General features: G+C 32.6%; 1 protein-coding gene across 4 annotated transcripts in view; it reads left to right on the plus strand.

The window, feature by feature from the left end:
* The window catches only part of LOC143189964 (uncharacterized), a 400,785-nt gene that overhangs the window by 364,261 nt on the left and 8,765 nt on the right, over positions 1 to 27,759 (plus strand). For all 4 annotated transcript variants that reach the window (XM_076393986.1, XM_076393988.1, XM_076393984.1 and 1 more), the window contains one exon: positions 26,461 to 26,705. In XM_076393986.1, the coding sequence (XP_076250101.1) occupies positions 26,497 to 26,705 (209 nt within the window). In that variant the 5' untranslated portion in view covers positions 26,461 to 26,496. The remainder of the gene's footprint in view (positions 1 to 26,460; positions 26,706 to 27,759) is intronic.

Genomic DNA, 27,759 nt, shown 5'->3' on the forward strand with positions numbered 1-27,759 from the left:
GTTGAATAAGAAAACTAATTTTGCCAATAAAATGTGTTTTACGACGGTAGGCCGGGGACGTTTCAATTGACCTGTTATGCATATTTAAAATATATTTTATCTCTGAATTCACAAGGGGATTGCGTCTCAATTAAGTTAACATTTAACCAAAATCTTGTCTCAAACCGTTTATAGAACTATTTTTTTACTATTTGAAACTTTTTTTAAATAACTTTTAATTTGACGAATAATGTCCTTCAGTTTTTTTACCTTCCCTATTTTTACAGCTTTAATTTTGATGATAAAGCAACATTGTGACGTCAACATGATCATCAACAATGTTTTTTTAGTCATTGTTTTATACAGCCTTAACTCCTATGCATAATTCCTTCAATAATGTAGATAGAACTCTATATAAGATTAGAATTAGATCTGCAAATTAGAGAGAATGGTAGATGCTTAAAGAACTAATGAATAATTCACTTGCATCAATCAACATCAATAAAATCTGAAGAGTAGTGGATCAGTAAGCTCTCTATTCATACGAATTGAGTGGAATACTAATTCTCATTCATATATGTATGTATTCAGGAAAGACTTGATGGTAATCTACCAGACTAGATCTTGGCTTGATAGGTAACCCTCAGTGAGTCACGTGTTTTATATAGTTCAACGTTCTGTTATTCTTACATAATGTGTTTTAATGTTGTGTTTTTCATTTTTCTCTTTAATTTAATTTTATTGAATTGTTGTTATATAGGCGTTTTTAGTATTTATCAAACTATATATATGAAATATATATTTATTAAATCGTAATAGTCCTAGATGATGTTGACAAGTGTATCCTTGTTTTATTAAATAAATTGATATTTTTCCGTAAAAAGTGTTCATTAATATCGGGGTCGTTTACAGATTATTATTATTATTTTTTATATTTTTCTGTGAACTCAAGATTTTATGTAAGTAAACATTATGTGTTTTGAAATATTGTGTTTCATTTTTGGCTACATTTTTCTAATGGTATTCGTAAGATGAGCTTGATGGAGACACATCCTAGAGACGATTCGTGCTGTTTTATATTTACATCTTTTTTATAAACAAACCAAACCTCTTTTACGTGATAAATATTAAACAAAAGGTGAGGGTGTTGGTCTATTCTTATTTTTCCTTACATAGCGGGGTAGGTGATCATCATCACGGACAAACATCGTGTTACGTAATAAATGATTATCACTTTATTGAGAAAAATTGGTACAACGTATATTTTCCATCAGCTTTCCATGGCGATATTGTGCCGAAAGGACGATATTGGTTTGTCAACAATCTAATAGTCGATCAGTTATCACATTTTTTCAGCATTTCGAAACTATATACCAGTCTTCCCATGCTGTATCGATCTTAACTTATTAAGTTATTCGATGATGCTATTGTCTGGTGAGTACGCTGATATTTCACTGTAACTGTGTATCCTTCACAACTTTTTTTTTGTCGGTAGATTAGTATTTTTTACTAGCTGATAATACACTAAATCTTGCTGACCTCACGATATGCACAGAAAGGCTTTATAATTATGAATATTCCGCTTCGGTATCGATATGGATGACTTTTCTGACTAAAAATCATCTAATAATATTTGACTTTTAGCGCTTCAGATTTTCGCTCTGATTTTTCTCCTCTTTGTCTAATTGGCAAGCATTTAATCCGCAACGTTAAAACTGTTCGAAAAGGCCTTTTTAGTCAGTTCATGTGGCATCGTTGGAGTAAATTTATTACACTAAAATGTATTTTAACAGGTTAATTGAAAAGTCCCCGGCCTACCATAGTAAAACACATTTTGGAAAAATCAGTTTTTTTATTCAACATAATTCCGATTTCGTACTACATTTTTGTAGTACGATTTGTCCTTTGCTTCAAAATAGGCTTCAGTTTAGTCACCTCTTCATTCGACGAAAATTTCTTCACAGCGAGCATTCCTTTGAGATCTGAGAACAGGAAATAGTTGCTGGTGGCCAGATCTGGAGAATACGGTGGATGAGGAAGCAATTCGTAGCCCAATTCATGACAACGATCAATAATACTATGTAATAGTTGCTGTTGTTGGTCTTTCCTTTTCAAGGTAGTCAATGAAAATTATTCCATGCGCATCCTAAAATGCAGACGCCATAGCCAGACTGTTGCGTTTTTCCACACTTTAGAGCGGGTTCATACGCTTGATTATCTTCAAACACTGCTCCGACTCATCAATTCATCGTTGTTTTTGGCCAAAAGTGAGCTCGCGCGGTACCCACTTTGCACAGAGCGTTCTCATACCCAAATATTCGTGAATGATATGATGTACACGTTCAGTTTTTATCTTCAGAGTTTCTATTTCATTCAGTTTCAATTTACGATCATTTAGAATCATTTTGTGGATTTTTTTAAATGTTTTCGTCGGTAACAGCCTCTTTTGGGCGTCCACTGTGTTCACCCTCTTCGGTGGTCATTTCACCACGTCTAAACTTAGCATACCAATCCTTGATGGTTGATTTTCCTGGGGCAGTGTCCGGAAACTCGGCATCAAGACAAGTTTTTGCTTCAACTGTGTTTTTCCCTTCAAAAGGCAATATTTTATCAACACGCGAATTTCTTTTTTATCCATTTTTTTCACAATAACAAAAGTTTCTTCACTCAAAATGCTAAAATTGACAAACCAATGATCTGACATCTGTCTAATTTATACACGCATCTTTTATCATTAGATAACAAGGTATTGCTGTATGAGTCTATACTCAAGCCCATTTGGACATATGGAATTCAACTATGGGGTACCGCTAGCAAATCTAATATATCCATCATTCAACGGTTCCAAAATAAGGTGTTGCGTGCCATTGTTGATGCTCCGTACTATATTTCAAATAAAGTGATACAACGCGATATTCCTCTAGAACCTATAACGAGTGTAATCCAACGTGTTTGTGTGAAGTACTTCGAAAGAGTGTCAGTGCATCCCAATGTACTCGCTAATCAGCTAAATATGCGACGTGATAGTGAAGTGCGTAGACTAAAATGTTTAACACCACCTGATCTGATTACTGGACATATGTAGAGTTTAGAATAAGCATTAGAATAAGACTAATTAATTAAGATAATATTTTATACAGAAGATTGCTTAATGAAGTGATTTTCTACATGCCATGTATATATAATATAAACAGAAGAAATACTTATTGCCAATAGGGCAGATTGTGGACTCACGAAGAATAATAAAAAAAATCTTTTGAGGGTTAGGGCTAACTAAAAACATATGGATTTAATTCAAGTAACACCATCTATGTGTCAGGCAGGGGACTTTTCAATTGACCTGTTGGATGCTCTATAATTGTGTTTTTTTTTAATTATGTGAACTGTAGAACTGTGTTTTTTGCATGATCTATATCTTTTCATTCAGCCATCTGGAAACAATTTATTCATCAGATGCCAACTTATTCGAAAAAAAACTTTAATAGTTTGAGCTAAACCACAATTTTGAGTATTCCATAATTAGCGTCAGTATAGTTTTTTATGTGCGGAAATGCCATAACCATGGAATTTAAGATTTAAGTTAGATTGTTTACAGTGATACTTCTTATTTTCATCAATAGACACAGCTAGATATCTAAACATTTCACTGTTATTTTAACAATATTTATTTTCAATAATACTTGCTTTTTTTCTATCAAAACCAAATTAATACATTTGATACGACCTCGTAACCGTGTCGAAACGTCTGTAATGAAACCGTATCAATGGAGAAGACGAATATCATCGATAAAATCCCACCGAAAACGGAAAGGAGGCGAAAAAAAACACAATTTTTTCCGTATGTCGTCTGCCACAGATGGCCGTTGCCCCACACGCCACCATCCGAAACCCCCCCCTCGGCCGTCGCTGTCGTCGGCCCTCAGCCGCTCCAACCGATCCCCCTCCCTCCTCCCCGCCTCGCCCCCGCTTTTCGATAGGACGAGGGGATGGCGATATCGATTCAGGCAGCGCAGTAAGCCGAAGGGTACGTCAAGGTATAATGCGGAGCGGAAAATAGAAAACGGGGTCTCCCCCGTGACGTTCGTTCCCCTTCGTCCGCGCCGCGGCGCCTTTGTCGACGATGCCATGCTGGGGGGCGCGAGAGGCGACGAGGGGGGACTCGCACGTACGGGAGGCTCACCATCGATTTTTCTTCGTGGAAAATGGGGGACCGAAAAAACCGGTATCGTCGATAGCTGGAAGGGAAGGGTGCATTTTTGATTTCGAGTTGGTGGCGGGAAAATCGAAACACGTGGTATATCGGGTGTAGATAGGTCGGATATTGAACGACGAGCGATGACAGATGCAACATACTTCGACAAATATGATAGTACAAGTAATAATAATTTTACTTTTTACAAGAAGTACGTCACTATGATCTTTCGAAGAAAATAAATACTGCCCTGCAATAATCCTGGAAGTCTCATAAACCTTTGACGAGGTATGGCATTTGGGATCAATCTACGTCACATGAAGGGGCATTCGCAACACTTAAATCTATTTCGGCTGGAATTCCACAGGGTAGTGTCTTGGTACCACTCCTGTATCTGCTCTATTCTGCTGATATCCCGACAACAAAATAACGGTACTTGGAACATTTGCCGATGATGCAGTTATCATGGCAAAAGATATATCTCTGTCTAGGACTGTAGAAAAAGTACAACTAGAAGTCAACAAGACCTACAAATTGACAAGAGGCTGGAAAATACCGCTTAATTATTCTAAAATCTGTCCGTGTTAAATTTGCGTTACGGTGAAATGACAAAAAACTAATTATATCACTTGACGAAGGCCCGATTCCTCAAACAGAATCAACTAAATACATCGGAGTATGTCTCTAAAGTAGGTTAAATTGAAAACTCATATAAAAAAAAATAGAGCACTTAACACTTGACCTAAAACCAAAGAGATAGGTTTATCAGTCAATCATAAAGCCAATTTGGACCTATGTTTATTTGTCCTTGTTCATCAATACCATGCTTTTAAAGGTTTTAATTTTGAGTTCGAAATTTTGTGTCTTATTTGAAGATAGCTTCATATGGTTGTTCAAGTAACAAATATAGAACTAAGATTTTATAAAATAAGAATTATAATTGTATATAGTATTATACACTGTATATAGTCTGACAATTGAAGACAAATATTGTCATGCATTCTCGTAGACAATATCAAAAACAGGCCCTATTGTATTATGAGTTTTGCTCTAAGATTTGTTTGCTCGTATCTGCGAAAGCTGTTGCGACCGACTTTTCTTAGTAGCTAATTACTTGCCTGTAGTCTTTAAAGAATTCACCTTGATCCCTAAGAAACAGTATTTTTTCAAATTCTTCAATTACTAATAACATCAAAACAATAAACAAGGTATACGCCACTGTAAATGTTAAAAACTATTTTGTGAACCGTAGGTTTTGTAAAAAAAAGTATTATTATTATATCAAAATGGAAAAACTAACTAAAGGCAATTTATTCTTAAGACAAAAGAAATAAATAACATGTTGGAGTAAGTATATTGAACCGATAATAGTTTGCATTAAAATATGATATTTTACACATAAAACTGTTTTATCCTCTACAAACCCAACCTTGTGTTCTAACAATTAATTCTAAAACCTAATATCGCACCAAAACAAGCTCATATTGGATTTAATAACCCAATCAACTCCACACCACATAAATATGTGCTTAAATCAGCGCCCTACACCATATAAATATTACCAGATTTGTTTTTTAAAGAATTGTATTAAGAGTAACTACCATCAGAACTAGTTAGTTAAATTAGTTAAAAAAACATTTTAAAGATGCTTTTTGATTTAGAAAAATAGTCACGCATTACCAAATGTGGCGAGTATAAGGGGTGCTCTATAGTGGTAATTTTATTATGTTAATTTTGATGATGAAGTGCTATTTATCGATGCTGTACAACCACGTGTTTTTCATAATACGATCCCCCTATTAAACCACTTTATTAAATACAAGAAGAAACGACTCGTACATTGATATTACTTGCGATGATCGTATCTTGAATTTGGATTGTACCAGCACATAGGTAATTCAGTTATCCTCCACTGCAGCATTATTTTTAGGGTTAACAGCAATTAAATCCAATTATTTTTGAGTATACAACCTAGTTGCGGCTTCATGCAAATGTCTTATATCACCAATAAATTGTAATTAATTAAGGAACTAGACTTCAAAACATCGATTTCAAAGTTTCCTGATGCCTTGCTTAATAGGTTAATAGGTTAAAGCCTTGCTCAGTATTAAATAAACGATTAATTGTGCGATTTCTGAAACACTAACAGGTCAATTGATGAAAAGTCCCCGGCTTGACACATAGATGGCGCTACTAGAATTAAATCCATATGTTTCTTAGTTAGCTCTAACCCTCAAAAGATGCGTGTATAAAATTGACAGCTGTCCGATTATTAGTTTGTGAATTATAGCATTTTGAGTAAAGCAACTTTTGTTATTGTAAAATAAAATGCATAAAAAGGTATTTTGCGTGTTGATAAAATATTGCTTTTTGAACATACAGTTGAAGCAAAAGCTTGGCTTGATGCCGAGTTTCCGGATACTGCCCCAGGAAAATCAACCATCAAGGATTGGTATGCTAAATTTGGACGTGGTAAAATGAACACTGAAGACGGTGGTGAACCCAGTGGACGCCTAAAAGAGGTTGTTACCGACGAAAGCATTAAAAAATTCCACACAATAATTTTGAATGGCCATAAATTGAAATTGAATGAAATTGCAGACACTTTAAAGATATCAACGGAACGTGTACATCATATCATTCACGAATATTTGGGTATGAGAAAGCTCTGTACAAAGTAGGTGCCGCTCGAGCTCACTTTTGACCAAAAACAACGACGAGTTGATTCGGAGCAGTGTTTGAAGATGATCAAGCGTAATAAACTCGAGTTTTTGCGTTGATATGTGACAATGGATGAAACATGGCTCCATCATTTCACTCTGAAGTCCAATCGACAGTTATCCGAGTGGACTACACACGATGAACTCGCTCCAAAGCGTGGGAAAAGGCAACAGTCGGCTGGCAAGGTTATGGCGTCTGTATTTTGGGATGCGCATGGAATAATTTTCATTGACTACCTTGAAAAAGGAAGGACCATCAACAGCGACTATTACATGGCGTTATTGGATCGTTTGAAGGACGAAATCGCCGAAAAACGGTAGCATTTGAGGAAAAAGAAAGTGCTGCTTCACCAAGACAATGCTTCGTGTCACAAGTCAGTGAAAACAGTGATGGTAAAAATCCATGAATTGGGCTTCGAATTGCTTCCTAATCTACCGTATTCTCCAAGACATAGGTGATTCAGTTATTCCTCACTAGCATTATTTTTAGAGTTAACAGCAATTAAAGGAGGATCAGCTTCCTTTGAGTATACAACAACCTAGTTGCGCCTGCATGCAAATGTTAGACCTCCAAACATCGATTTCAAAGTTTACTGACGCCTTGCTTAATATTATTCCAAAGTTTAGTTTAGTTTTAGTCCAAAGATTAGTTATTAAGATATTTCTGAAACACTATACATCTGATTTCGCGAAACTAAAATTGGCGGGTAATTGACAGCTTTTTCTAATTTCAATAATCATAGCTTGACCTTCGTATATTTCCAATAAAAACTATATTTATAGTTTGTTTAATCAACGTAATTTCCTTTTGTTAGAAACGAAACTATCGAGTGTTCTTTATAGACTTTTGTTCAGTTGCAATTCGGTCAGATTGTGAGAATAACAACGTAGTCGTTTAATTATTCCAATTAGGTGACCCACAATGCCTAACTAACCGACATCCAGATCCCCCGATAATTAAATTACGTCATGGTATCGAAAACACGATTTGTTGGTGGCACGACCCAAAAAAAAACACAACCTAAAGATGGCGGACAGATAGCGTTCGAACTTTCAAACGACAGAAAAAAGAGCGTTCAAATATTGTGTTGAATGTTAATGGGGAGATATTTTAAGGCCCGTATAATGTTTTGTCGGGAGGTTGTGGAAAGGTTTCGTAAAAAAAAACGTTTTGGGATTTCGCGAGATAATATTTTTCGCCAAACGTGCTTTATTAAATAAACATAACTAAAAAAATTGCATATTTGATCTTAGATCGTCAAGGTTTCAGTTTGGTACGTGTTTATTTAGCGTCGCTCATATAAAGTGTAAGCCGAGGCTATTTAATATGTATATTTAATAGTTATAAGATAATATGTTCTTAATCATCCATGATATGTTAGGTGTTCGCATGCATTCTGATCATTTTTTTCACATGGAGGTACTTATTGAGAAAAATTGGTACTATACATATTAATCGAGATGTTTTCCATAATTTTCTACAAATTTTTCGTATCTTGGTGACTTAGTGATACTATACTGAAAGAACGATGGCAGCGATCATCGATTGATTTTAGCATTTCAAAACCGTGTGCCAACCAAGTCATACTGCATTGATCTGAACAAGTCGTAATCAGAAGGCGCTCGCCTGATGAGCACTCTAGATGCGGTGAACTTCCCATTCGAGTCGCAACAGTGTATCCTTCACAACTCTTGCAACGTGTGAACAAGAAAAGGTATGACTGTCTTTGTAACTCGCTATTACTAGCCTCTTTACAACAATACGATGGTTAAATTTGCTCAATTAATATTCGCAGACATTTACAATAACAGTAATAATTCAATCAAACAACAAGCGCAATGTAATTTTGAATGTTCCCTAATAGCATTTTCCCTGATAGATATCACTGATCAAAATACACCTAATATAAGACACATCCCGAAAAACTATTGATTGATATTGGTATTATTTATCTAACAAATGAAACTTAATAGATCAAAAATAAATTATAAAATTAAACAGTAACAGTACCAATTTCCTTCCACCGACTTTTGGTTTCGAAATTTGAGATTTTATTGTGATTTATTGAAAAAAGTATTTTATCATCGTTATTTTACTGAACTTAATCACATTTTTCAACTATTGACACCAATAAAAGCGTCTCTATAAAAATCTGAGTACACACAATGAGCCTCAGCCACATATATCTTCATCTTAAAAAAAATGTTACAACATCTCGTAAATGATAAAAATCTGATTGATTCTTGTTTGTTTTCACTCAGCCGATTTCTGTTTTTATTACAATGTCTACTAGTGATGTACTTTTACCTATTGTCTAGTAACAATATAAGAACTATAAAAATAATATTTGTTACCCTTAATCAAGATTAAATAGCGCTCTGAGTCATAGACACGATATGGTTTTTAGTAAAATTCAATATTATTCATTCATTCGGGGACTTTTCAATTAACCTGTTTTAATCCAATCCAATTCTTCCAATCGGATTTTTACAACTATCTTAGCTGCTAATATATTAACACTATAATAAAACTAATCATAAATACAATATATACTAATTCTAAATGAGACAGCAGTTTTTACACCTATAAATACTTCAAAAAATTACAAAATTCAGCTTTCAAAATGTCTATAATACTTATAAAATACACTCGCATTATAAATGAATGTTAAGACTACTGGTTATTCCCCGTATAATTAGAGTTAACGAACAAAAATGGTCATAATTCAGCACAGTAATTTTCCATCATTTGAAGAGCAAAACACTGTCAATTGGTTGAGCTAAAATTCTCTATTGAAAATGGCTTATAGAAAGGTTTATCTATCAATAACTAAAATCGAAATATTAGTGATTTGTATCACTGAGAAAATTGAAGCGAAGATCATCAAAAAGAGAAAAGTTAGAAAATAAATACCCATTAATGTTAAAATTACTGTTTATTCCTCGCATTATTAGAACTAAGTAACAAAAATGGTCATAATTCATCACAGCAAGAGTAAAATGTAATCAAAGACAGCGCATGGTAAATAAAATTAACATTTTCGTACTTTTCGTCTAATTCAATGGTTCAAGAATGATTTTCCACTGTATCATTCAAGTCACAATCCATTACGACTTCCCCAACTAATTTATTTTGCTTTACATACAACACAACTGAAAATCAGCAAAATTTAATGTTATTATCCTAAAACTGGCAACAACGCAACCAACAAAACAATCGACGAATAAGTTCCCAACGAGGCCCATTCAGTTTTATGTTATCCAGTTTCAACACGGCCTGATTATCAATGATACATTTGGTAAATATTATTCGAAACAACAATAACAACAGCTACATAGGCACAGGAAGGCGAACTATGATGACATAAAAATTTTACGAGGAAATTTCACTAAACACGTTTTTATGAGTTTTTGTTTCTCATTTTGTGACGCTTGCAGATGTTGCCAAAAAATATCTTTTCATCTCGCCGAAATATTTCACATACACGCAGTGCGAGCGAGCGAACGTTGTTCATCGACGGCATGGTTATTTCTACGAAGTTTTTTATCGTTGTTGTTATCTTCAAACGGTTCTATTTCCGTACGTCTCGTTTTAAAAATAAAATTGCATTCGTGCCAATTTTAATTGTTGCCAGTTTGGTTTAATGCTACGTTTTTTTACGATTTTGGTATTGTCAGGAAATCAAATAACATTATTTAATTAAAATGTTTGTTTTTTTAGAGTACAATATAATAAATGTTATGCTATATTCATATATTATTTATTAAGACGTGGGCTGAAAAGTCCCTGGCCTAACAAATAGCTGGCGCTAGTTTTATTGCATATTTTGACTCAAAAGATAAATCGTTCTACAAAAGTGGTATTGAAATGTTAGAGCGGCGCTGGAATGATTGTGTGACTTTTGATGGAGATCACGTTCATGAAGAAAGCCAATTTTGAACAAAAAAATGCCCTTTTTTGTTTCGCCCGGGACATTTTAGTTCAAAATTAAGATGCGTTGTCTTCGACAGAAGTTAATTTGAACTTATTGACTTATAAATTAATTTTAAGGGATTAAATCGCATCAGGTAAATTAGGAGTGCTTGATGAGAAGTTTTACTCTTTGACTGCAGATTCATCGAATGTTGTGTGAAGCTTATCACAAGCATGGTCCATCGATTTTTGGCACCAAGGACAAAGAGCGATAATCTGAAGTGAAAAGAATCATGGAAACCACTTGCTTAAACAACAACATTAACCCCAAAGCTGAATATCTCATGGCTCCAAGTTAATGTTCTGTATTTGGTGCGATCAACTTGGTGTGATACTATGAACTACTAAAACTTAATGAAACGATCAATAGGGGTCGTTATTGATTACAATTGACGCGAATTGACGAAAAATGAGAATGCGGGCAAGGACACAGTAATGTTATTCTTCAGCATGATAATGCTCAAGAATATGTTGGAAAACCGGTGAAAAATCACCCCACCCGCCGTATTCTCCAGACCTTGCTCGTTCTTATTACTATTTGTTCCGATATATGAGTCGTGAGCTGTCTAAGCAACAATGAAAAGGCAATTTGGGACATGAAAGCCAGGATACTGTAAACTGAAGGTAATTTCAGTTTAGCACATGCGCATTTTCATTTATTTGAATTAATAGTCTCAGTGAAGAAGCGGTAAACTCTACCCAAGCGCATATACCTTGTTTTGTAACTGGTGATTAAAATTTTACTCTTATTTATTTTTCTTTGTGTATCGTTCCGCAAGGGAGAAATTAAACCCTATGAAATTAAAAAATATTCAAACATGTTAGAATAGTAAAGGAAATGCTGGGAATCATTTAATGACTAGTAAATAATCTTCAAATCTTTAAAACGGATTGAAAAATATCATATTTATATAGAGATTATATATATATATATATATATATATATATATATATATTGCTAATATATAGATTGCTATGTTTACATCAAGTCCATGCACTATATTTACATAAAGACATCATATTGAAACATTTTTAGACAAAGTCTATAAACTATATTAATATAAAGCCTTGATATTATCTAATATTATTTACGAAAGGTCTGAAAACCATATTTGTATATGTAATTCATCTGTCTCAAAGCAAAATCTTCACATCATCGTACTGAAATCACCTGAAAGAAGTCAGCAGTCGATATATCATTATTTTTACTAACCACAAATTTATTTACCTATGCTCTTTTGTATATATATATATATATATATATATATATATATATATATTGTTTTTTTTCTTGTTTATTTCACTCATCCACCTTCAGACTAGTAGTCATTAGATCGTTAGGATTCCATTGATGATTAATGTTATATGTTTTGTTTATTGGATTCAGGTCAACTCCTACTGGTAAATTTGATTTTTTCAATGTGTCGCTGTCCACTACTCTTGCATCTGCAAAATCATATCTAATTTTTTCGATTTTTCTAATTTAACTTTCATCAGCTTTGCCTCAACAACTATTAGCACCTATAAAAGAAAAATTAAATTGTTACTAAAATATATCATGGTTGAGGTATAGACATTTTTATCAGTTACCAAAAATTTATTTACCTATGCTCTTTTACAAAAATATATTGTTTTTTTCCTTGTTTATTTCACTCATCCACCTTCAGAGTAGTAGTCATTAGATCATTAGAGTTAGGATTTCATTGATGATTAATGTTATATGTTTTGGTTATTCGATTCAGGTAAACTCCTACTGGTAAATTTGATTTTTTCAGTGTGTCGTTCTGCATTACTCTTACATCTGCAAAATCATATCTAATTTTTTCGATTTTTCTAATTTAACTTTCATCAGCTTTGCCTCGAACAACTATTAGCACCTATAAAAGAAAAATTAAATTGTTACTAAAATATATCATGGTTGAGGTATAGACATTTTTATCAGTTACTGCAATTTTTGCTACTATTTTTGATGGACAAACGCCAGTAATGAATCTAGTACTGAACTGATTATATTTTAATTGACGTATTGTACATTTACTAACCTAAAAAGGGATGCTTAATTACAATAAAATGTGTATAAAAGTTATAATTACCTTTAATACTACTTCTAGTACAATTGTATATTATTTCTCTCATATCCTTGGCAATGTTTTTATTTCAACAAAAAGAATAATTGTCTTCTTTGGTTCTTGTTATCGTTTTGAAATCTGTAGCTATATCGGGGTGAAATGTTGGCATATGTTGACTTCTATTCAATGTCCAAAATGTTTTGTTGCAAATTTGGGGCTCAATATTCTCACTATAAACAAAATTGAAGCTGTTTGGGGATATTTTAACATTATAAAACTTAACCTTACATTCCGTACTTACCTTTGTTCTTCCATATTTTAAAACCAATGTATGTTACAATACTAAGAATAACACAATAATTTAATTATTATTATTATAAACTTGTTAACGCAAAATTTTAATTCAATTTATTTTTTTTAATCTACATATTCTAGGTTATTTGTTTACACTCTACCAACGGTTAATTTTAAAATGGCTGATTGTACACTGTAGGTGGGGAAAGGATGACGGCAAATATTTGGTGCATGCGCACAATTTCATCATTATATTCAGTTTAGCGTATGCTATGAAAGCCTCAAAAGATACATCATTATTTCAAGGTGGAATCCGTAAATTACATGAAAAATCGGAAACTGCAGCGGCATTTCTCTCCAATTAACACATCTATGGTATTGACACATCTAACATATCTTATCATTTCAGAAATCATTCAGTTTTGAACTTGTTAATAAAATAATTTTTCATCATTTGGCAGTGGAAAACACCAGTGAGTTCAGTTAAAATTGTCTATTGATAATGGTCTATAGAAGTTGAAGAAGAAGTTTGTTATCACTGAAAAATTGAACAGAAGAACGTCAAAGAGAGAAAAATTAGAAAGTTTCGAGTGTACTATCATGGGAGATATAGCCTTCGTAGGGAATACATTGAGTTGAGAAGTGAAAGAAAACAATTGTTATTAAAGTAGAAAACGCAGTTAAATGATTTTATACTGTTACAAAGTCCATGCTACAGCTGAATTTAAAACTCCTGTGCCTTAATAGCTAAGAAAGCGAGCCAACAGTAACCAATATACCATTAACAACTTCAAGTCGATTAATCAGGTTGTTTTAACTTAATTCAGTATATTAATATTTATTATCGTATAGAATGTAATTCTGATCATAATCCTACCGATTTTAATTGATAAATTGATAAGTTGGATTAAAGAAACGAAATATAGTTTTAGTTACCTTTCATTCATTTTAAAACTTGTACAAATATGTAGATAGGATAAAACAGATATAATCCTTCTTTATTTTTTCCTAAAAATCACTAAAGTTAATTATTCAGAAAGTAATATTATATTAAGATGCGATATAATATTAAATAATTATAACAATTATTTTTTAAATAAATGAAATATCGTCTCATGTTTTTCGATCATATATGTATTTTATGTTTAAAATTAGTTTTTATATTGTTTATATTAAAGACATCTTGAAAATCAACCTGAAAATTTTCCGAAAATTATACTGACAATGTCGAACTCATTTCATATTAAGTTTTTAATATAACATCAAGTATTTGTTATGCAGTATACAGATAAGATTTATGGTTACGATAAAAAAATCAGGCTATCGTAACATTCGGCGAAATTATCCGAACAAACGCGAAGCATTATCGTTTCGAAACGAGTGTTTATTCTGTCATGACCGTCATACCCCTAAAGACGAGTCGCGATTAACGGGGGGAATCACCCGCCATCAAAAATGAAAACACAGAAAAGTAAAGACGAGTAGCAGGATGTCGTTTATGTAAGAGACAGTTTAATCGAATTTAACATACCCGAACCGAGTCGACTACGATGCTAAAAATGCAAATTTATGCGCGGCTCCGTACCGTCAAGACCAGCGCTTTAGCAGGTAATTGCATGGGACTCTCTCTCGTTCTGGGTCGCTGTTATGGTGCGGCATAACATTTCGGCGTGGGAGATCACCTGATATCGATCGATCGGAATTCACGATTTATTTTTGTCGCTTTTAATTAGAAATCAGCTGAACGTGTAAATGTCCGTAGGATTGTATTGTTTTCTAAAGACGCAAATTATGTAACTATTATCAGAGAAACGCAATTTACCTGAGCTTCAATGGAATTCAAAAATTTCAAAATACGAATTCCGCGTTTCAGTTTCTTCAATGTTCATACGAACTTCGCTCTTGAAGATCAGATTAATTGAAACAGGTCACAGTCACTCCAAGATCGTATTGGAATGAAAATGTCGAATCATTTGACAATAACACTAGAAATTACTTATTTTGTCACGTTTCCGGTTCTTTGCAATATAAATTATAATAATTTTAAAAAATTCTTTATAGGAGGGTTGCCTTTTATATTTCGATATTGTTCTGAAGCAGTGCTGTCAACTGTTTCTTGAGGTTTGGAAATACATAATAAAATTGGATTTTGTCACGTACCCAGTTCTTTGCAGCATAAATTATAATCATTTTCAAAAATGCTTAGTAGAAGGGCTGCATTTTAACTTTCGGGATAGTTCTAAAGTAGTGCTACCGTCTAGCAATTTACGTTGTGTGTGAAATTGCCACGTCGCTAGTTCTTTGCAACGTAAATCACAACAATTTTCAAAAATGCTCTATGAGCGAACTGCCTTTTATATTTCGGTATTGTTCTAAAGCAGTGATCTCATCTAATATTTGATATTTTGAAATGCAGAAAAATTGATTTTGCCACATTGCCAGTTGTTTGCAGCATAAATTATAATGATTTTCAAACATGCTCTGTGGGAGGGTTGCCTTTTATATTTCGGGATTGTCCTATAGTGTTGTTGTCGTCCAACAATTGACGTTGTGAAATTACCACTTTGCTAGTTTTTTGCAACATAAATTATAACAATTTTCAAAAATGCTCTATGGGTGAACTGCCTTTTATATTTCGGTATTGTTCTAAAGCCGTGCTCTCATTTAATAGTTGACGTTTTGAATTATATAAAAAATGATTTTGCCACGTTGCCAGTTCTTTCTGCCTTTCAGCATAAATTATAATGATTATATTTCGCGATTGTTCTAAAGTGATGCTATCATTTGGCAATTGACTTTTTGAAATGCATACAATGTTAAACAAAACTATCCCTTTAAATTCATTTAAAAATGTTGATAAACTTACTCATTATTATTGAAAGTTAATATCAAAAATTAAAATTAATTTAGTATTCCAAAAGTAATATCAAGAACTTTTTATAAAAATATGTAATTTCTATATAATTTTTACGTATGTATGTATATTACATACAAAAAGGACATTTCAATTATCCTCGAAGTTTCACTTCATAGGGAAGTTCCAAAAGCTCTTGGGTCGGTGATCAATAAAAAACACTTATTGATTTCAAGAGCGATCCAATTTTTTTGTCATTCCTGAGACTTTTAGGCGTTTGATCAGATTTTTATCAAATTTTAAACTCGCTAAAAATTAATTTATTGTTTTATTACTAGTCCATCAAGTCGAAAGGGCCTTCAGTTATTCGAAGTGATACAAAGTATGTTTATTATACTAACAACAAATTACTGCTTTTGTATGATAATAAAAAATAAACTTAGAGAAATAAAAAAGGCAGTTAAGGAAATAATTCCTGGCAAAGATGCATTATAATTAATTAATTCTAAGAAAAATTCCATACCTCAACCAAAATATAAAACAATTTTCTCTTGATATATTTGATCTACTTTAACATAATATCACATCATACCAGAAATATTTGAAAATACGGCATTATGTATTTTGTTTTATTTGTGTTTTTCTACAGATTGAGATGTTGCTCTTCCATATGTCAAGAATGGTATGATATACTAATTGAAGCCAGTCTCTTATTAAATGTGAAGAATGTTGCTCATAATTATTATGTTGCTTTTACCGCGTATTTAGCTTTTACGAGGGAATTTGACGTTCGAAGCTGTCTGTTGGTTTTTGTGAAGTTAAATGTTATATCATACATGTGGTATTACTCCGTTTCATTTAGTTAACTTTATTTTAAAGAAATTTGTATTAATACGTCAACAATTGCTGTCAATAACATTCTCGCAATCCCTTAATTTTTTGACTGATTTGTTTTACTTTTTTCTTAAAAATAAGTGGGTTTTCTGAAGTTTCTATATTGGTCAAAACAAGTAAAAGTTAGAAAGAGTTATCTGGTGATATCCGTAAAATAAGTAATCAACAACCTAGAATTCTATATTATGGACCAATAGAAATCTTATTTTCCTCTTCTTTTAGCTCTTTCCTTTGAATGATTTCTTTGTTTTAATAAATGAGGCGCTGAACAAACAGACGAGTTTTAAATTATTCCTCTTATTTCTTCAATAAATTGTAGTGGATGCTTACGTCAAATTGAATGGAGTGCAGGGGTGTTAACCAATTAGAGAGGGGGTCAAAATGGCAACAGTTGTTTAAGAATAGATGAACAGCCTCATACTGAATGAAAATAAGAGGGGGAGAAATAAGAATGCTGTAACCTTAAAATTTCGATTCCAATGATATTCACACAGGCCACAAAAATAGGCCAGCATCAGTTTTTAGGTATATACCTTGGAATTTTTATCGTTAGTTTCTTCTAAATTAGTAAGATAATAAAGCCAATTTGTTATAATTATTCAAACTTCGTCGACATAAAAGAATGTGAGTTAAGGTCTGGTTTAGAGACTCTCGCTCAGTGAATGTTGTCAGATTAACTCTATTCGACAGATTTAGCTCCCTCTGATTTCTGGTTGTGAAACATTTATAGGTGAACCGTGATTTTTATCGAACGAAAAATTAATATCGATTCTTCCTTCAGAGTCTACAATAGTCTAATAGAGTTTAGGGAGACTTTATAAATGTACAACTCATTGAACAGTTTACAATCTATATGAAAGGAAGTGTTAGAAAGGACGGGAAAAATCTATTTTTGAACCCAAGTTTTTTTTTATAAACCGGGTAGATCAAAAAAATGGAAATTTTCTAGCGAATTTTAAAAATTTATAGGAGAGCATAAAAAGAGGTTGTCTCGATGAGGGTGGGTTATTTCAAACCGCTGTATGAAAAAGTTTTTTTGCCTCCAGGAGGCAACCTGTAATCCTTGATGGAGGCGAGGTTGAAAGTCTCTTTGAAGTATCTTGATTTTAAGGTCCGCGATGTCGGTTCATAAATCGTGATCCAGATGAAAGAAATAACAAACTAAAGTTTTAAGTCTCCGGTTATTTGCCATGTTTTCTCCTTTTTTATGTTTTTGTGGCGGGCTACTACAAAGGGAAATAGATTTTTTATTATTCTTTATTGTTAGTTACCCGAATTTATTTGCCAATATATGGGCCAATAAATCTACAGTTTTTTTTTTGGTATTTAAACGGTGATATAAATATATTTTTGATCGCATCAATGATTGATCTGTATTATATATATATATTTTGCGACCTTGGAGTTTCAGCCGTGATTCTTCTGCTCGAACTTCTCTTAACTACTGAAAGAAACGCTTCGAGTAATTGAAATAGTTTATGGCTAGAAGTCGTTGAGCACCTTCGTTCCACCTTTTATGAACTTACAGCGTCAGCTGCGATACTTTTGCCCGAACTCCATTTAACTACACCAAGAAATGCTTTGAGTAACTAACGAACGATTAAGACCTCGGAATCGTATCGACTGCGCCAGTTACGAAATACGAAAGGGTCTAAAACATAAAAACTATTATGTTACTTATAAAAATATTTTATTTTATGGATAGAAGAAACGCCCCTTAAATCTTCTAAAAATTAGTTCAACACTCACTCTGAAAAAAGGGTCTCCATATCATTATTTTCATCAAAAGGCTTGTCCATTAAAAAGTCAATTCACTTTCATTAATTGTAAAATCAGTAATATACTGCTTTAAAAACAAGTGTGCTGTGTTCATTATTGACGTATGTTGTCCAATTACGTGCAAGAAATTAGCGAGATCTGCGAGCTGTCGCAAATATCATATTTCGAAGGAAAATCGTCTTCAGTATTACGTCAATGGCCTTAAAATGTGAAACATATAATGAAATAACTCAAGTGAAGCAAACCACTGGAACTAGCTCAACAAAAACACTGAAGCGAACGTAACTTACAACACTATTATTTAGTATTTTAGCAGAATAAATTAGTTTACATAAATTGTTCTTGGTAGTATTCTGCAAACATTTTATAATTTTTGAGAAAATTTAAATAACCTAAAATATTGTCCTAAGAAAAAGTGTCGTTGGCCAGCTTTTTAACCAATTTTTGACATGTTAATTAAGCAAAGTGTTCAATCAGTAACTTGGAATGTGGAGAAATTGACAGATTTAATTACAATATCCGTTACATTTTTCACAAATTTACATATTACCCATTAACAGTACTGTTTACATTGCTTGAAATATTCCACATCCACACAGTAATCGACAAACATCTGTCACTACGAAAAACTTCCATAATTGTTGGTGATTATACGCGTTCGTTCTCGATTTTTATTAATTAACGACAGAAAACCGGCGGTAGGTAGGTTGTCTCGACACCTCACATTCCCCGACCACTGTTTCGAATCTTTTTTATAATCTCAAGGTAACGCGCAGTCCTTCACAGAAGTGAAGATGAAAGACCTACTCTTTTAATATTGCGTAGGTCCGCGGGGATATTGACCGATTTCAATCTCGAATTCTTTTGCGCCAGCGAGGTGAAAATACGGTTTATTTGATGGCAGTTCTTCGCTTCACTAAAAGAGGGACATTAACTGGGTAATATAATACTTGCTAACTGGGTAATATGCTAATAAATCAGACAATATCTACATCGAGATACGGTCACCTGCGTATACCAATAAATTAATTCCGTAAAGTTCTTGCCTTTTAATCTTTTTTTATTGGTAACTTACATTGAAAAAAAGAATGATTAAAAGAAGAAATTAATCAATGATATGAAGGTTGCTTTTTATATCTCGCGATTTATTATTGGTATTTATAAAAAAGTAAATGTTTTTAATAACGCATTACTATTTAATATTTTATGATTAATTAACTTTAAAGAATAACTGAATGCATTATATCAGTAAATTAATTTATATCAAGCATTTCATCGATTTTATCACAATCCAATAAGAATTGAAGCTTTTATGCCTGTCTTTATGACGATTCTTGATAAAGTTGAATAGTGTTTGATGAATAATCTAAGATGCTTTGAAGAAGATTCTTGGGATTATTCGAAACTCCTGATGGGTTGGGACCAGATCAACTAAAATCAAAGGGCTTGGCAAAGTTCTGTAAGCTAAAATGTTGGGTTTGGAAAAATTTTCTGTGTTAAGAATAGGGTAGAGAAGTTGTAATCTGGTGGTTATATCAAAGGAAGGTATTTTCAAAAAATCGCATTATCAGTGCTCACGCTCAACAAAGATTATTTAAAGTAAACGCTAATAGAACGACCAACATTCTAGAAATGCATTACATTCCATGATAATAAGTATTTTGGTACTTAAAAACAAATAAAATTCACTGTAATTCTTAAAAAAAACATCTGAATTATATAAATATGGTACTACCAATTCAAAGCTTCAATAATTTTTTGTAGTGTATCCAAAAACTATGGGATATCCCATGTATAAGATTAACCTTTAACCTTTTCATTACCATTTCGTTAGTATTTTTCCTAAATTCATTTTTATTTTTACCTTTGGCTTCCGTTGCTTTCATATTAAAAATATTGGTGCAGTGGTCAAAGCGACAGAACAACTGTTCTTCTAGTGTTGATAGTCGCGGGTTGGAATCCTGCTGGGGCATAATGGTTGTAAGTTTCTGTTTATGATTATTTATAATAGTGCAACATTCGACAAGAAAAGTGATCTCATTCACGCCAGTATCCTGGCTGGGTAAGACCGGATGTCTTCTGGGATGATCTTCAAGTTAGTCACTTGCCAGTCGGTAGGCTTAATGCCGAGGATTGTGATTCGGAGATAAATTTTAGTTGGTAAAAATAAGACTCTAAAATATAATAAATAATACATAAATAAATGTAAAATAGAACCGTAACAAAAGACATGTATCAAAAACATGTTAATGTAGATTTGTTATATTTTTTAAATATTTCCTATGAAGAAACAACTTTTCAAACTTCAACTTAGATTGAAAAAACTGATATGTTAATCAATAATAATATTTGTACTGTTGAGATTATTTCAATCAGAAACGTAAATTGCAATAGTTTGGACATGTCTGTGGAATGAAAGATGAATGTCCTCACAGACTTCTTTGGCGAAGTTGGCTTTAGACGGAAGATACAGCAAACAGCTCTAAAAAATAGGACACCGTCAGATCAGTTACGACCGATTACCAACTGTGGTGGAATTTAGTGAAGAATGTTCGAAATCTTGCAGCACCAAGAGCAACGCAGCAGTAATCTAGCGCTACCAAAACAAAGTTCTTTGATAATTACCAATGATTATCGCTATGAGACGAACGAAAAACTGCACGATAACGTCGATATCAACTGGATCTACGAAGTTATTCAAGATTTATCCGCAAATTACGAAAGAACGTTACTAAATCGTAATAACGTGGAAATAATACAACTAGACAACACATGAAATCCAAAATTTGACGCGAAACAAACCAAATAGATGTATATAAAGTGATAAAAGTGTCTAATTTAATTTTAATTATTATTGTCTTGTTTGCAAATTAATAGTTAGATATAATGTTATATATTTGAATCAATTTTTTCGTTACACAATTTTTCTTCATCTTTCGTCTTCGTATTTCTCCGTTTAAATTTATCGTTATTAATAGAATCTGAGATCGGGAAAAATTCCATACGATTCCCAGAAAGTCGTCTAATTCGCCGTAATATATCATTATAGAAAAGTAATCAATACCGGCCAAAGAATATCCACGATTCTCCGAAGAAAATACGAACATCCCGGAAACGACGGAAAAATATAATAAATCTACCAGAAAAATATTCCGAATTGATATATTCAGACATATTAAATTTTACCGGACTCTAAGAAATCGCTCTCTTAATTTCAAACGTCTTCTCGATTCTACGTAACGTACAATGGAAGAGAGAATTTCTAGAATTTCAATTCGATTCTTTGAAATCTAGCGGACGGAGTATAAATCACAATAGTAAAGATCTAGAGTCAAACGTAGTCGATAAAGAGAAATATGTTTTTATCGCTTATAACACAAAATATAGGGTGTAAAAGGACTGAAAATAAATTGACCAAATGATAATCGGAAAGAAGAATGTTTTCACGGATTTCGCACATTGTATGTCTAATAGTATTAGGTAAGGATGTCGAAGAATACCGATATATTTTTGGCCAATATTTTTTTTAATGAAGTATCGATAGTTATCGTAAATTAAATGTCGCTGTAGTTCCTCGGATTCGGATTGTTTGTAAATGGTAGCGTCGCAAAATTCGACGGATACTACCGAAGTTTACCGAATAATTCTCTAAAAATAGCCACTACTATTTGATTCTATACATTTTGCCCATCGCTTGGGCAATGTACAGACTCTCAATACTAGCTGGGTTAATTGAAATAGTGCCAACAGCAATAAAAACAAATACGTATGGGTAATATTTTATAATAATAATTTTTTATTATATTATAATTATTTTTGTTACTCAATAAATTATTATATAAAAAAATAGTACTGTATATGTATTTGTGTATTTCAAACTCTTACCATAACATTAATAGCCATGCTACTCGATAATCAAGAGTTAATGATACGTTTTTACCAAGAATTTTATTCATTTTTATTCATTTTATCAAATGCATATATGATAGTTATGTTATAAATTTTAACACTTTGTGATCACTAAAAACATCTTCATCAATTGGTTTAAATATTTTAATAGTTTAATTTTCTAATTTATATGTTTCTATATAAGCTACTTTTTTTGTTTACTGAATTGTCGTATAAAATTGCTGATAAAATATTTTTAACAAAAAAATTGAATCGACTTTAAACAATAAATAAGGAACTCACTAAAAAGTAAAAAATAATCAAACTTAGATTTTTAACACAAAAAATTTTAAATAAAATAAAAATATACGTATTATATAATAAAATATACATAATAATCGTTGTAATAACTAACTAAAAAAATACAAAAATCTTATTTAACCTATCACGTATTTTATGTTCTGCTATATACACACAATTTAGCTTATTACCTATCTAAACCTATTTATCTATTTACAACATTTATTATTTATAACAAATTAGATTTGTTTTGTTAAGGTCGAATTTTCATATTGTGTACTTTTTAGAACATGTACAAGAAAACAAATATGCAAAAACACCACATGAAGAATGAATATAACGAGCCTTAACCATTTCCAATTAACACCATCTCATGACAGAAAGCATATTAAGAATGAAACCTTTTAACGCAAGTGTAAATAAGAAAAACGTGCTGGCAAAATATATATTTTACGCCGTAATATATATGAAACAAAGTGAGACATTCATCTTTGTTTATTTTTCTATCGAATCAGATAAAATCCAGCGGGTAGAGAAACAGAAAACGATTTATTAGCTCGAAACTGTAAGGTATATCCGCTGCCTTGACCTTCTAACGTTCAAAATAAAACAGCAAGCTATTGCAAATGTTTTTTTTTCATGAGAGTAAATATTAGATAAGTTACGTCGTACTTGTCGATAATAGGTTTCGATTTTACTTATTAATATATTAGTAAGTATTGGGTTTAATTGGTAATCAGAAAACTTCGAAGAAAACCATCCGAAACATTTACTAGTAACAAAATGTTACTTTTATGTATTAATTACGTCTTATATTAGATATGGTCGAAATCTTAATTATTAAAATTAATAAATTACGAATTTAATTCACTAGTATTGTTCAATTGTTGGAGAGAAAACAATGTAATAAAATGCAGATTATTTTCTCTTCTTTGCGTAAATTAATGCACAAAGACAAGTTGTTTATTTAACTGAATAATATTAAAAAATATAAATTTAAAAATGTTAAATCAATTTATAATGTGTTAATAATTAATTCATTGTAAATAAATTAATTATAAATTATTAATTTGTTATGGTGCTAAGAATTATGAATTAGATGAAAAAGACTTACTAAATCGAATGCCTGGTTTTGGATAATACTGAATCATCGGACCAAACTGATTATTATCAATACGATACGAATTCGACTGTTCTCACTGATTTGATTTTCTCACGGTGCATTGTCTTGGTGAAGCAGCACTTTCTTTTTCTTCAAATGCCGTTTTTTGGCGATTTTGTCCATTAAACGGTCCAATAACGCTATGTAATAATCGCTGTTGATGGTCCTACCTTTTTCAAGGTAGTCAATGAAAATTATTCCATGCCCATCCCAAAATACAGACGCTGTAACATTGCCAGTCAACTGTTCCTCATGAATGAAATGATGAAGCCGTGTTTCATCCATTGTCACGTATCGACGCAAAAACTCGGGTTTATTACGCTTGATCATCTTCAAACACTGCTCCGAATCATCAACTCATCGTTGTTTTTGGTCAAAAGCGAGCACACGCGGCACCTACTTTACAAAGAGCTTTCTCAAACACAAATGTTCGTTGAATAACTAATTATTTTTGATACTTATTAACTAGCTAGAGTTTGCTACGTATTTCTCTCATTTCTTCTATAGAGAAAAAGGTAAAACTAGTGTATTGTTTTACTTTTGATTTTACGTGTTAAACCAATGTTTTATTGTTTTTTGTTGTCTTTATATACATAATGTGTGACGATATAGATAGAACACAGTAATTGTTTAATACTGTATACAACTTTAACTATTAAAACTATTTTAAGAATTGTTTGAAATGTCATACATGTGATATTTTTAGAAAGTGTTGATTTATTTATAGATTTGCTAGTTTTCTCATTTAGCAAAAAAATGTACTGCTCTATGCTTGTTTGAAATGCAATCAAGAGTCATTGAAAACAAAATCAACTAATTACTGCTTTGTTTTGTCCGCAGTCAAACACAAACCTACCAAGATTTTGTTTATTTTTCATCACTAAACTATTACAACCACGTGTTCATACATAAATCAACTGATCCCAATTTCTATAACGTGTATCTCTGGTAAGTTTTGTCTATTTTTAGCTTCTTTTTGTCTCATTCTTGATAAGTACGGCGAGCGAGACGATTTTATGCTGAAATTGGCTAATAATACGATTATACAAGCCCGACGTTCAAACGATAATTACACGAGTTTCGGAACAACGACGGATGTTGGTAAAAAACCAGTGGGAAAAAGCTCGACGGTGGAGGACGGGCGATCCCGGCGCATTCGCCATAACTTCGTCGAGAGATTTTAATCGCTCTAGCATTGCGGTAAAAAGTTGTTTTGTCGTGTGTGGTGCCCAGGAGCGATTGTTCATTATTATCATTATATTACGGTAGAATATACGTTTTTGGATACTTATTCGGCCAAAAGCCCCTATTTTACTTTTTATATGTGAAAGGGTATATTTAATGAGGTAGACTACGAATATTTTTTGGCTCTGTTTAGTACGAGATATTACACGTTAATAATTGTTTTTTGGCGTTGGGAACTGACTGAAAATAGTAGAAACAGTCGACTAGTCGATAGTAAAAAAATAGCGACTGAAAATAGTAATTACGATTCCAGTCAAATATACACTTTTTTCTATTCAGAGATAACAGACGGAGATGTACAAATTACTTCCTGTGCTAATTTTGACAGAGGAAAGGACGGAGATAATTGTTTCATTCTCTGTGCTATACACATCAGTTAACTTATAAAATATTGTAGTTGCTAACAAATCATTTTAAATTGGCAGGTGGCAGGGTGGAAAATGCAATGGAATAATGATCCCAAATATATTTGATCGTATTTTAATATTCAGATAGCAATAATGAATGTAATAAAAGTTATTGGTTTATTTCTATTTCATGCCAACATGTGCTTGCTACTTTTTTTCAACGATGCTATAAGTGAGACAGGATTGTACATATTTCCTTTCGAATTTTCTTTGGGAAGGAAAAGAAAAGAGATGATTTCGGTAATTTATTAGCTTCAAAATAACAGTTTTATTTTGATTAATATAAAATTATTTTTTTATATTATATATTTGACTTGATTGTAAAGAGGAATGGGGTTATCGTTAACAACTCTTTAACCATCGCACCCTTTTTAAATTTCAAACTAATTTTATCTATCATTAAAAAGGAATATTTTAAGATTATTATTCGTATAAACATGAATGAGAGAAGTTGTAAGGTTCAAAAGGCTTGAACACATCGAGAGACTATGTAAGCATAAATATAAATCTATGTAAGCATAAATTCGACACATTATTTTCGAGGTCGTCGCTAGTGCGAAAAAGACAGAACTTTAAAAATCAGTCGAATGAAACTAGTAACTGAAAGTACACGACTGAAACGGTCGATAGTAAATAATAGTCGGTTACTAAACAGTCGTTTTCGGTCTATAGTTCCCTACGCTAATTGTTTTTCTTTGTTTCAGATAGAGGGTAGTTGAGCAGGTATTCACCTGCGGATTATGGATGTGTCCTTCAATAACGTATTGGAGGGGGCTCGTCAGTATTTCCAGGGGCTGCCGTCGACCGGCACGGCGGCCGGCCCCTACTTCCAGCATCAGCAGAACGTGCCGCAACGTCAACCCACCGACCAGCAGCACCATGGAACCCCGTCTCCGGGAACGCCCAGTCAACATTGGCAGCAGCACGCCACCACCCCAGATACTAACAGGTATTTTAGATATCTCCCTTATATCTTTTTTACTTCTATAAAACCGGCTAGAAAAGAGATTTATAGTTGCTACAATATATCTATTTCTTAATATAACTTCCCTCAACTTCTGGGAAATAATTGTTTGAGATATCGGTAACGCCAAAAGCCAGACGGAACTAAATATTGTTAATAAACTGAAGTCACTGATTTAAGCTATGGCTTTTGAGGTTTACGATACGTTTTTATTGTAGAGCATAGAGCTTTTATTAAATTTGTTTTGATGACTCGACGATGATGTAAATGATGTAAGTGTAACAAATTGGCATATCCTTTAAATATGTTTTACAAATAATTTAATTGCTACACAGATACCTCAACTTAAATTTTTTTTTAATTATTATTTACATCGTACATTAGATACGCTTCGCACAATCTTAATTTACAAATTAATTTATTAGTACAGTCCTGTTATATTTGCAATAATACACAAGAAAGGCGAGTACGGAGTTAATACTAATCAGCATGGATTTCCCAAATTAAAATAAAATTAATTTATTTAAGCTAAAGTTAAGAATACACATATACACTAAACAAGTTCGTGTGGTTTGGCTCGCTTCAGTCATCTGATTTCCTGCGTGTTGTCCAGTAGCACTATTGCTTCCACGTTGCTATGATTTGGGAACCCTATTTCATATTTTAAGTCGAAATCTTGGATCACTTCGTGTATCTATTTAATTTCCCGGTAATTGTGCAGCCCTTCGTTGGTTACGTAGCGATAAGCATTGGTAATTAATCGTAGAACTTTGTTTTGGGTGCGTTGGAATACTAGTTTGTTTGATGTCTTAGTGCAACCATATATTTGCACCCCATAGGTCCAAATTGGCTTTATGATTGACTGACATACCAATCGCTTTGATTTTAGGTCAAGCTTAGAGTACCTTCCGACTAACCAGTACAGTTGCTTGACGTTGAGTAAGCATAAGAGTTTTTTAAGCATAATTATTCGAGAAACCTTGGGACATTCCGAAAAATGCTTCAGTCAACATGCTTATTGCTTTTCGTGACAGCTCTT

The sequence above is a fragment of the Rhynchophorus ferrugineus genome, unplaced genomic scaffold (genome assembly GCF_030347505.1).
Source record: "Rhynchophorus ferrugineus isolate W39M unplaced genomic scaffold, kcgeb_rfMv2 rfM2, whole genome shotgun sequence".
Classification (NCBI taxonomy): domain Eukaryota; kingdom Metazoa; phylum Arthropoda; class Insecta; order Coleoptera; family Curculionidae; genus Rhynchophorus; species Rhynchophorus ferrugineus.